Source organism: Vanessa cardui, chromosome 1 (assembly GCF_905220365.1).
Source record: "Vanessa cardui chromosome 1, ilVanCard2.1, whole genome shotgun sequence".
Taxonomy (NCBI): Eukaryota; Metazoa; Arthropoda; class Insecta; order Lepidoptera; family Nymphalidae; genus Vanessa; species Vanessa cardui.
In genome coordinates, this window is record NC_061123.1 from 15,898,775 (window position 1) to 15,911,274 (window position 12,500).

At 35.7% G+C, this 12,500-nt stretch overlaps 1 protein-coding gene across 1 annotated transcript in view; it reads left to right on the top strand.

Annotated features, from left to right (window-relative positions):
• Positions 1-4,562: 4,562 nt before the first annotated feature.
• Positions 4,563-12,500, top strand: part of LOC124533074 (bromodomain-containing protein 7-like) — an 11,177-nt gene continuing 3,239 nt past the window's right edge. The window contains exons 1-9 of the mRNA XM_047108243.1: positions 4,563-4,744; positions 4,818-4,933; positions 5,278-5,400; positions 6,376-6,582; positions 7,033-7,233; positions 9,770-9,926; positions 10,328-10,456; positions 11,121-11,261; positions 11,493-11,629. Coding sequence (XP_046964199.1) covers positions 4,717-4,744; positions 4,818-4,933; positions 5,278-5,400; positions 6,376-6,582; positions 7,033-7,233; positions 9,770-9,926; positions 10,328-10,456; positions 11,121-11,261; positions 11,493-11,629 — 1,239 coding nt within the window. The 5' untranslated portion in view covers positions 4,563-4,716. The remainder of the gene's footprint in view (positions 4,745-4,817; positions 4,934-5,277; positions 5,401-6,375; positions 6,583-7,032; positions 7,234-9,769; positions 9,927-10,327; positions 10,457-11,120; positions 11,262-11,492; positions 11,630-12,500) is intronic.

Genomic DNA, 12,500 nt, shown 5'->3' on the forward strand with positions numbered 1-12,500 from the left:
GGGACGTGAATCACCTCGCGCATTTCAAGTTAATGATTTCGTATTTGTCATTAAGTACTCTCAATCTAAAGGAAAATTAGATCCCGGAATGCGTGGTCCTTACAAGGTGACAAGGGTTCTTGAAAATGGACGATATGAGTTAAGACTTGTGGCTGGAGACTATGGCAAGCTGACTTATGCTGCTGCTCAGTATATGATGCCTTGGAGAGGAGAATGGACACCTGATGAGTGTGCCGCTTTCTTTGATAGTAAGTTATTCCTTCTTTTTGATACTAGACCTTGCTTTTGTATGTCTAGTCTTATGTAAATACCTACTAGACCATGCTGTGTTGTCTAGTCTTATGTGAATAACTACTAGACCTTGCTTTTGTATGTCTAGTCTTATGTGAATACCTACTAGACCTTGCTGTGTTATGTCTAGTCTTATGTAAATACCTACTAGACCTTGCTGTGTTATGTCTAGTCTTATGTGAATAACTACTAGACCTTGCTGTGTTATGTCTAGTCTTATGTGAATACCTACTAGACCTTACTGTGTTATGTCTAGTCTTATGTGAATAACTACTAGACCTTGCTGTGTTATGTCTAGTCTTATGTGAATACCTACTAGACCTTACTGTGTTATGTCTAGTCTTATGTAAATACCTACTAGACCTTGCTGTGTTATGTCTAGTCTTATGTGAATAACTACTAGACCTTGCTGTGTTATGTCTAGTCTTATGTGAATACCTACTAGACCTTGCTGTGTTATGTCTAGTCTTATTTGAATACCTACTAGACCTTGCTTTTGTATGTCTAGTCTTATGTGAATACCTACTAGACCTGGCTGTGTTATGTCTAGTCTTATGTGAATACCTACTAGACCTTGCTGTGTTATGTCTAGTCTTATGTGAATACTTACTGGACCCTACTTTTGTATGTCTAGTCATATATGAATACTAGAACTTCAAGTTGCTATGTCTAGACTGGCTTAAATGTCTACTAGACCTTATTGACATTTACATGCTCTAATAATACATTTCACAGGTGTAGACCAAACAGATGAACTGACCCCTACGAGCAAAAATGATGGAGTTAATAAAGAAGATGGACTTCAGACTGGCGAGGACGCCAGGACGTCAGGAGAGGCCGTATAAGGAGAATTAGTGTGACTTTCCGAACGTCACGCGTCAAGCTGACAGATGTCTTTTAAAATTCTTTCTCTTTTTGGCGGGACTGGCGGGAGGTGGCGCGAAATACGGTCAGGCGTATCATTGTTTTACTGTTTTGTAATATTATTAGAAAACCAGAAATTGATTGAAGTATTTTGTTGTTAATTATTATTATTTTATATCCTTGCAATAAATTTGTTATAAAAGTAATTTTGTTTTGTTAATAGTAGTATATTTGTAATTCCTTTATAAAGAGAGGAAGATTCGATACTTAGAATCTTTGCGTATTGAAGTATTTCTGTGATCGAAATGTTGTATCGATCTCATTTCACCGTTTCTATAATAAAATTCCGCAGACATTTTTAACTTTGCCGTTTCGTAAATTCTAATCGTTTGTAAAAAATACATTGGTAAAAAAAGCCTACTATTATACACAACATTTTATTGATGATAAAAAAGCGTGGAGTTAATACCTGTTCAATTCCAAGCAGGATATATTAATTTAAATAATTGTATAAACTAACATGACTTTGTATTTTTTTAAATGTTGAAAAAGAGTAACTACTGAGTTTCTTGCCGGTTCTTCTCGGTAGAATCTGCTTTCCGAACCGGTGGTAGGTTCACTTAATTGTAAAATGACGATTCAAAAGTGCTTGTAAAAGCCTACTTGAATAAAATTTATATTGATTTTTGATTACAAATCAGTTTTTGCACTTTTTAACCGACTTCAAAAAAAGGAGGAGGTTCTCAATTCGTCGGGGCCTTTTTTTTTTTTTTTTTTTTTTATTTTTTATGTATGTTACCGAATTACTCGAAGATGGCTGGGCCGATTTTGACAATTCTTTTTTTGTTTGAAAGGGCATGTTTTACAGGTGGTCCCATTGTCAGGAGATCAGGATCTGATGATGGGATCCTGGAGAAATCGAGGGAACTCCTCAAATTTTATATGCACACCTATAGTGATTTTGGTTTTATTCAAAGTGCCTTGGTCATATGCTCACGAAAAGTGACATTTGATGAAGTGGAACTGATGATGAAGACCACAACTGGTAATCAGAACCTATTAGTAAGTAACTATTTTACGGGTTTAGTTCTATTTCTTTAAGATAGTCGTCAAGCAATTGATGTTAGTAAACATGCCTATGATGAAGTCTAGCTGATGGTGGACTACCAGGAGAACTCCTCAATGATTAACGGCATTGCATCGGGAAAAATGGTATTGTCTAATTGGCGATGAGACAGTTAACATTAGGCTATTGTAATTTAGGTAACGCTTCATTTGAGTTGCAGTCCACATCGTATTGAAACTGCATTGAGTTATGTTTAGAGTCGAAAGCCGAAATGTACTGAGTATAATAAAGTAAATGACAAACACTACCAATTGTAATTATAAATAACAAAACAACACTGAAAAGCAGTAAATAAATTTTTATAAATAAAAAAAAACCGCCTTCAAAAATGAACTAAAAAGAAAAAAATAATCAGTTACATCCATATCCAATTTACGATTTTTTTATCACCTTTTGAAGTCGGTGCCAACAAAGTAAATAAATTCCTATATTGAAATCGTTTAATTTGTATCGATGGTAAGGTTTGTCTAATAATAATGGTGTCATCTATACAATAAATAGATTTAGTTTTTGTATGTATGTATTATGTACCTATATTAGCAATGCTGGCACCGACTTTGAGAGGTGATTAAAAAATCGTAAATTGGATATGGATGTAACTGATTATTTTTTTCTTTTTAGTTCATTTTTGAAGGCGGTTTTTTTTTATTTATAAAAATTTATTATTATACCAATGACAAAGGTTTGCTGAACGGCACCGAAGTTTTAGATTTAAGATGCTTAAAAAAAGCTTTAAGAACGCGTGCATCTTAACCGATGATTGCGAGTTCAAACCCAGTCAAGCACCACTGTATATATGTGCTTAATTTGTGTTTATAATTCATCTCGTGCTCGGCGGTGAAGGAAAACATCGTGAGGAAACCTGCATGTGTCTAATTTCATCGAAATTCTGCCACATGTGCATTCCACCAACCCGCATTGGAACAGCGTGGTGGAATATGTTCCAAACCCTCTCCTTAATGGAAGAGGAGGCCTTATCTCAGCAGTGGGAAATGTACAGACTGTTACTTTATTTTCATCCAATTGAAAGTTGCTTACAAGTAACAGCGTTACAACCAACATTTTGAAACTGTCTTCATGTACCCATTTTTCGTTATTTAAATCAATGAGTGAGTAATATACAAAATATATAAGAACAAAAATAAGCGAGAAGACAAAATAGAAACGGTACTATAGGAGATTTATTAAGCGCGTTTTTCCATTAGCCAGCTCGCAGTTGTGGTAAATTTAATTAGCGGATCACACGGAAGGATGCTGTAACAGAACGCAAGGTGTTAGAGTCACTTTCATAAATACAATACGCGATACCTACATATATTGAAGATGATACATGTCGATTAAAATCACGACATTTCTTGTATTACCTCATGCAAATCTAATTCAATTAAGTAACTTTGATTTGCGGCGAACGTCTGATTAAGAGTAACTTTACATTTTTCTAACATGAAAACAGTCTTATTTAATAAATATATAATTAGTTTTTATCTTAGTTTTTTGGAGAGAGCTTTATCACAAACTTAGCTATTTACCTTCTAGTGATAACTGAATCTTTATTTACTTATGAAAAAGCACATTCAGCGGGAAGCAGATGATGATGAATTGTTGTTTAAGACAAAGAGTATATAATCACAACGTTATTAAAAATATACATATTTGCCGAAAAATGTCATATTAAAAATTTCATATTTAAATAGCGCGCAAAACGCTACTTGGACAATATGGCGCTGCAATGGGGTCGGTGACGTCACTTTGCTGTATTTTAATCTGTGGTACATATAGTAGAAAAGCAAAGTTTACAAGAAAGTGACTTTATCATAAGCCCCGCCAATCAGGAGCGTTTTGTATCACGTGACAAACATTTGAAAAAATGCATTTTTATTTATGGATTTTTGAAGAAATTAAGCATTATTTTCAGCTTTCGTTAGTAAATAACCATATTTAAACTCATAATATACAGTGATTACAATAATTCACAATTTATTTTTCGCATTGTCAAAAAGCCTATTTGTTTTATGATTCTGATAGGATATTTAACTATCATTGAAATTCTTAGCAGTTGTTAATTGCCAAGACTTTTACATTTTTTTGTAATTAACATTTATTATAATTTATTGTATATTTATTTATTTATTTGTTTATGTGTATATTAACATTACATGTAAAGTATTATAAATATAAAAGTGGCAACAATTGTGTAACTTCATTGCATTATATTTTATCTATGACTTTGGCTTAGCTTTAGCTTATAAACTGGCAACTGACTTTTTGATTTGATTAACAAATTGAGGCTTCGTAATCGTAAGCGTTTGAGCCGCTTAAATACTGTTTAATCATTTTTATTTTTAATAAATTAAGTAATTTTCTAAATGATAAGTTAATGAATTATAATTTTATTATAATAAATATAGAGCATCTAATTCAGTTGACCATAAAACATGGATGACGCGGAAAAATTGAGTTGCAGTAAGACTGAGCATAGCTGTACGTGTTTGGTTAGGTAAAAGTTATGGTTTCTAAACAAGATCGTCTATTTTAGAGGAAGAAATCTGCGAAGTAAGTGATGTTGAGCATTCCATGATGTCTCTCGATGATTCAAAGGTGAACGAAGGAAAAGTTAAGAAGAAAAGAAGGCGACGCCGGGAGATTGACTTGGTTTGTGTTTACAAATATACCCATAGTATAGACAATATTAGGCGTTTAAATTGGTTATATTAAACTTTGTTACTTTAAATGTACTTAGTGTTAGTCGGAACGTTAAGTATTACTTGTATACATATTTAGTCACCATCTAATGTATGTTGTGTTGTACTTTGTGGGCGAAAATATATAACAATAATAATGTAAAAGGTAAACAAGATGAAAGCTTTTTAATTCTAAATTTATAGATAAAGTAACTAATCACTGTTATATTAAAACTAAAGTTCTTAAATTGATTATAATTGCTATGACAATACATGACCAATTATAGTAATGTATTGAAATGTATGATTTATCAGAAGTCAGAGGACGATGAAACAGAAGATGAGGGGATGTCAAAAAAGATGTACCGTAGACTCAGTCCAGGACCCGGTCCCATTTCGCCTGCATCACACCGTGAACCTCGCACTTGTGTTTTGAAAGTAACATTTTAGTAATCATTCTTAGTAGTATGTTTAATACTTATAATTAAAGTTTTCTATCAAAAACTCACAAACCTATTAAATGATACATATCAATGACACACAAAGATGATACAAGAAGAAAAACAGCTTACGAATTGTATAACAGTTAAGGTTATTTATAATAATTCTGCAATATATCAAAAAAACTATACTGAACTTTGTACCATGTCATATCTGATAAATATTTGTTAAACTGAGTGTAACATGAGTAAAAAACAAACAAAAATTAGAGTATATTTGATAATAATCCTTAAAAACCTTAATATAATGTCACATTTAAAGATAAATTGAGATGATGTTTCAACATTAAAATTTTATTCCAGTCTATAGAGTTGCCTGGCTATTTTCAAACTCAAGACTGATGTTTGACATGATTTTTATAAAAAGTTTTGAATAAATTGATATAACTTTGTAAAGACATACATATAGGAGTACCTGTAATGCCATGTTTGTCTCTTACGATTTTATTAAAAAAATCCACGAAGATATTCACTATAAATTTTAAATCTAATGTTATAAACTGAAATATAAAGGTATATTACTCAATAAAACATTATATGGATTAGAGTGACATATGCAGATTTATATTACATAATTTAATTGTAATTAGCAGACAATATTAATTACTTGATGGAGGTTATCAGGAATTTGTACATTCTAAAATTTCAAAATTAGTAGAAGCTTAGTTGCATCAAATTTATTTTCATTGATTTTATTTAAAAAAACATTGTTACAGCTGTCCTTTTTTCTAAATAATTCAATTCTGTGACAATGTTTATTATTAACACATGAACAATTAATTAATTAAATTTGAATAATTGTTAGATTAACAATAATGGAGCAGTGTTTACTAGTGTTTTTGTTTTTATAAAGTAGTCCTAATTCAATAGAAAGAATAAAATTAACGATAACATGTTTTTTGCAAACATTCAGGCCAGCCAGAAGCGACGTCCACTCTCCCGGCTCCTGGAACAACTTCTACGTAACCTTGAGAAGCGGGATCCTAATCAGTTTTTTGCTTGGCCAGTAAATGACAACTTTGCACCTGGCTATTCCACAATAATCAAGCGTCCAATGGATTTCTCAACAATAAAACAGAAAATTGATGACAATGAGTACAAATCCCTAAATTGCTTTATTGTAAGTAAATTCTTGTGATAATTTAGTAAATATTATAGTAGATCATTTTATAGTGGATTATTTAAAACTGTAACATAATGTATGGACTAAGTATAGGATTTTGTATATAAAATACTGTGTTTTTGTGTGATTACATGCATTATTGTTTTAATTTGAAAGTAAATCCACTTGTCTTAAAGATCTTAGACTAATACTTGGTGCTAGGGATTCTGGGTTACCACCCAGTCACCACAAACTCATTTAATATTGTTACATTCCAGTTTGATGGATGATTTATGTACAAGTGACATAACCTCTTAATTTCTAAGGCTGGTGGTGCATTGGTGATGTAAATGATTGTTAATATTACTTACAGTGCCAATGACTTCAAGTAATGGTGATCATATACCATCAGGTAAAATAATTTTCTCTACATTAATTTCTTAATTATTATTGTAATGACTATTTCAGAGTGACTTCAAGTTAATGTGCAATAATGCAATGAAGTACAACAAGCCGGGCACGGTTTACCACAAAGCTGCTAAGAGATTGCTTCACGCAGGTCTCAAGCAACTCACTCCGCAGAAGCTACGGCCGCTCGGGGATATTCTGACATACATGTACGAGATACCCATCAGAGAACTGGGATTTGATATTGGAAAGATGGATGTGGTGAGTGGATTGAAGGCATTCTCATGAAATAATGGTGTAAGCCGATTAATCTTTATCAATATCAGAAATCAAATGGGACTACTGTCTTATAGAAATGACTATTTAAATTGCACATCTCAATTGTGAAAGTGTTCGTATGTTGTGATTAAAACTTACCAAGAGACTAACTAAAATAAAAAAGATACAATAAACGTAATAGAGACAGAACTATATTATATATAAGTGGTTCGGCTCTTAAAGAGATTTTACAATTTATAGTTAAAAGGGGATATTGTTTTATTATATTTTATATGCATATATAATATATATATCGGATCGACAGCGACATCAGTACGATCGTCAGACATCATAGGGGCGTAAAATCAAAATCAAAGTATACTTTATTCAAGTGGGCTTTTACAAGCACTTTTGAATCGTCATTTAACAATTAAGTGAAGCTAACACCGGTTCGGACAGTAGATTCTAGCGAGAAGAACCGGCAAGAAACTCAGTAGTTACTCTTTTTCAACATTTAAAAAAATACAGTCATGTTAGTTTAGTTACTGGGTGATCGAGCAAAGAAGAAACCGCGAATATAGGAACACGTTTATTCTACGTTTAAAGTTCTTAATACACCAATTCAGTATCACACTTGGCAACGAAACATATGACATACTTTATTGCAAAAAATGCGGTTTCAAAATGACAATTTAAACTTTCGCGCGAAAACGGATCTACATTTGGTATGACGTCACTTCTGTCTCTCGTTGGTTTTCATACTTTTGCATTTTTTCTCGATCATGGAGATACTTTTTTGTAAAAATTGAAGACGGACGGATCGAAACTACGAATAAAGGCTTTGTTCACGTATGTTTCGTTCCAATATGTTCATCTACTTCAACAAAGTTTTCAAATAAATAGTTTTTGACTGAATCTTCTGACACAATACTGAGATAAAAGTGGTTTCAAGCTGAAAAGATTAATCTGGAGTCTGCCTTGACAAACCTAACTTACATTTTAATTCGAACAACGCAATTAATTTTCGTTTCAATGTTCCTTTTTTAAAACTATAACCTCAAATAAGCAGTCATAACAGGACTGACGTCACTGAACGCTAATCGGTGTTTTGAAATACGTTTCGTTTCACGTTACTTTAATTCGTAATTATTGTTAAAAAAAAAAACAAAATTATATCAAATATACACCTCGCAGTGGCCCTTCTTTTATATTTTTTTAACATTTTCATAAATATTATATTTGCCTGTTCCCTATTATGTTTATTGTTGTCTCTCTCTTGTAACTCACTTTTTATATGTACCTCCCTTTCTTATATCAGAACATAAAAAATTGAGATTTGCTATTTAAAGAATAAAATTTACATTAAACATTGTTAATGCACAAATAAATATATACAGTTCCTTGATTGCAATAATAATAAAAGGAATTATATATATTTATTTTGCATAAACGTTTATAGATGACAACAAAACTGTTACTTACGTAAAAATAATGGCAAAAACAATATTACTATAAATTGATAATTAAACTTATTTTTAAAATGATAATAAATAATTAGACACACATGCGCGACTGCGACCAAGCCTCACTAATTGTATTGCGCAATTGTGGACGCAGCATTAGTTCACGAACTAATAGTTTGTCGGCGTCAGTTTTCGCTTTGCTTGATCGCGCAGGTGTGTACGATCCCTTATTGAGAAATACATACATTTAATTGTACTATCTGTCTATCAATAATTGCAAAGAAATGTTATAAACTGACAAGAAATGCAATTATTTTTACGAAATCCCGGTCTGAGTTTCACATTTGGTTATCTTTATCAATATAACAGTATATAAAAATGTAATGTTTTGCAATGCAGCCGTTAAGGACTTACGGTCGAAAGGTTTGCAATATAATTATATTTCGTAGTGACATGCACTCAGGGTCAGCACAGACTGTAGACGAGAGTTGAGAAACTTAAGGCATGTTTCACATGAACAGTTTATCTTGTATGTTTGTGAGGTTTTTGAGTTTTCAAGGTTACAACCTATTCCTGGAAGAATTCATGACATTTTTACCATTGATTATTTTAGCCACATAGAGGCCTGTTTCGTTACGCATGTGTTTTCGCTTGTCCCACACGCTCGGAGGACTCTGAACGATTTGCCGAACGGTAACGAGAGTGTCACCATCCAATGTGTGCCTGTACCGTCTCCCCAGACGCGGCGTCTCTAGTGTATGTCTGTGCTTGCCCTTAGAACTAGTTTATTCGCTTTACCGATTTGGATGAATGTTGTTTTGTTATTAGTTTATCGCTGTTAAAGCGTCATATATTATAGTGCAGACTTTTGCATGTTCTGTGCGTAGTGAGATGAGATATTTGGCTTCTATCTGACATACCCCGACGTAAGCATACTATGTGATGAAAGTTGTAACATTTGCAAGGAGAACACGTTTTATGCCTCGCTAAGCTTAATATCCCATTTCGACTGCACAATCGTGTCTGTTTAAATTTTCTACTATTGATGTAAACAAAAGATATTATTATTCCATCAGCACAAGGTCCTTAAATGCCGCAGCCCTATCAAGAGCGGCGGCTCGGAGGCCGAGGTTGTGTCGGACGGCGGGCAGGACCGCCAGGACAGCGGCGACAGCGTCAAGATACAGATGGAAGCCGCCAGGGAACAGCATCGACGGAGGCTCGCCAAGAAAGGTTTATTACACGCGCTAAAATGCAATCAAAACAGTTTCATGTCATTTAATCTATTCCTACAATATCGGAAAAAAGAGAGTTACAATTTGACAGCAAATTGACATGATCACGGCTCACATCATTCATTATGATTTGCGAAGAAGTGGCGTTTTAAACGTCGACGAAACTGTTGGAGAATTTCTTCCAAAAATTAATTGAAATTGTATTACGTGCTATTGTGATAGTCTGTTTGAAGGCAGAACGAGAGGAATAGTGAGACGTTACTACGTCTTCTCCTGGTGCACACAAAATTGTACTTTATGGTAGTAACCTTAAAGTACAATTTTGTGTGCACCTGAGATCGATTAGAGTTTGTCCTCGGTACGGGAGCGTCAGTAATGTAATGTGACGTGCGGTTGCAGCGTTCCCGCGCATGGACGCGTCGGGGCGCACGACGCTGCGGCTGGCCGTGCGCGCCGCCGACGCCGACGAGCGCGCCACGCTCGGCTCGCTCGTGGGCCGCCTGCCGCACGGCACGGGCTCGCTGCACGGTAAGCCCCGCCCCCCCCCCCCCCCCCCGCACACACACACACCCACAGCGCTCAGCGTGCGCGTGTTCGCTGCACGGTAAGCACCGTCCCCCCGTGTACACACACACACACGCACGCACACACGCACACACCCACAGCGCTCAGCGTGCGCGTGTTCGCTGCACGGTAAGCCCCGCCCCCCCGTGTACACACACACACACGCACGCACACACGCACACACCCACAGCGCTCAGCGTGCGCGTGTTCGCTGCACGGTAAGCCCCGCCCCCCGCACACACGCGCACACACGCACACACCCACAGTGCTCAGCGTGCGCGTGTTCGCTGCACGGTAAGCACCGCCCCCCCCGTGTACACACACACACACACGCACGCACGAACGCACACACCCACAGCGCTCAGCGTGCGCGTGTTCGCTGCACGGTAAGCACCGCCCCCCCGTGTACACACACACACACACGCACGCACGAACGCACACACCCACAGCGCTCAGCGTGCGCGTGTTCGCTGCACGGTAAGCCCCGCCCCCCGTGCACACACGCGCACACACGCACACACCCACAGCGCTCAGCGTGCGCGTGTTCGCTGCACGGTAAGCCCCACCCCCCGTGCACACACGCGCACACACGCACACACCCACAGCGCTCAGCGTGCGCGTGTTGCAGCCACGCGCGAGGACCGGCGCAACCTGGCCAAGTGCGTGAAGCCGCTGCACTACGGGCCCTTCAGCTCGTACGCGCCCGCCTACGACGGCACCTTCGCCACGCTCACCAAGGACGAGTCGCACCTCATCTACCACACGCTGCGTGAGTAAACCTAAAGTTTATGCTCGAATTAATCAAATTATACTAGTCTTAAATAAGTAAAGTCATTATGTGATACAACTTTATACTTAGTATATTTATTACTATTTAAAAAAAAAACTCTACGCAAAAGTAGTTCAATTTATAATACTTTTAAAAAAAAAAATCTTTATAGAATATCCATACTTCCATTATAAAATTAACCTATTATTACAAAATGCTGTTTTATTCCAGCGTCAGAAACAGGACAAGGCAACGAGGAGATATTGCGTTTCGCGCCCGACTCGCCCTGGCAGCACATATACGACATGGAGGCCCTGTTCCCCGACAAGAAGAACCAACCGGAACCCGCGCCGGTTAAAGATGATAATGTGAGCCGATTAAGAGTTATTTTCGTAGAAAAATTAAATTTAAAATAAATCTATCTACTATGAACCGTCAAATAAACTTTTTTTTACACTTTTTTAAAGGTAAAATAGATGCTTCCTGAACTCAAAGTTTAAAAAAGTATTTTTTGCATAAATATTCCAATGAGGACTTGATACTGTTTATTTTATAGATGATAAAAAAGCGTGGATCTAATACCTGTTGACTTCCACGCAGGATATATTAAATTAATAATAATTGTATTTAACTAACATGACTTTGTATTTTTAAATGTTAAAAAAGAGTAACTACTGAGTTTCTTGCCGGTTCTTCTCGGTAGAATCTACTTTCCGAATCGATGGTAGCTTCACTTAATAGGCTAATTGACTGGTTTTTAAAATCCATTTTATATTATTTCGTAGAGGTTAAGGAACCCAGTAAAAGTTGTTTTTATTTCTGGTACATATTTGCCGAAAAATATCATACTAAAAATTCCATATTTAAATAACGCGCGAAAACGCTACTTGGATAATATGGCGCTGCAATGGGGTCGGTGACGTCACTTAGCTGTATTTTAATCTGTGGTACATATAGTAGAAAAGCAAGGTTTACAAGAAAGTGACTTCATCATAAGCCTGGCCAATCAGGAGCGTTTTGTGTCACGTGACAAAAGTTTGAAAAAATGCATTTTTATTTATTGATTTTTGAATAAATTGAGTATTATTTTCTAGTTTCGTTAATAAATAACCATTTTAAAACTCATAATATACACTGATTACAATAATTCACAATTTATTTTTCTCATTGTCAAATAGCCTATTGTATACTGACATTCAAAAGTGCTTGTAAAAGCCTACCTGAATATAGTTTATTTAG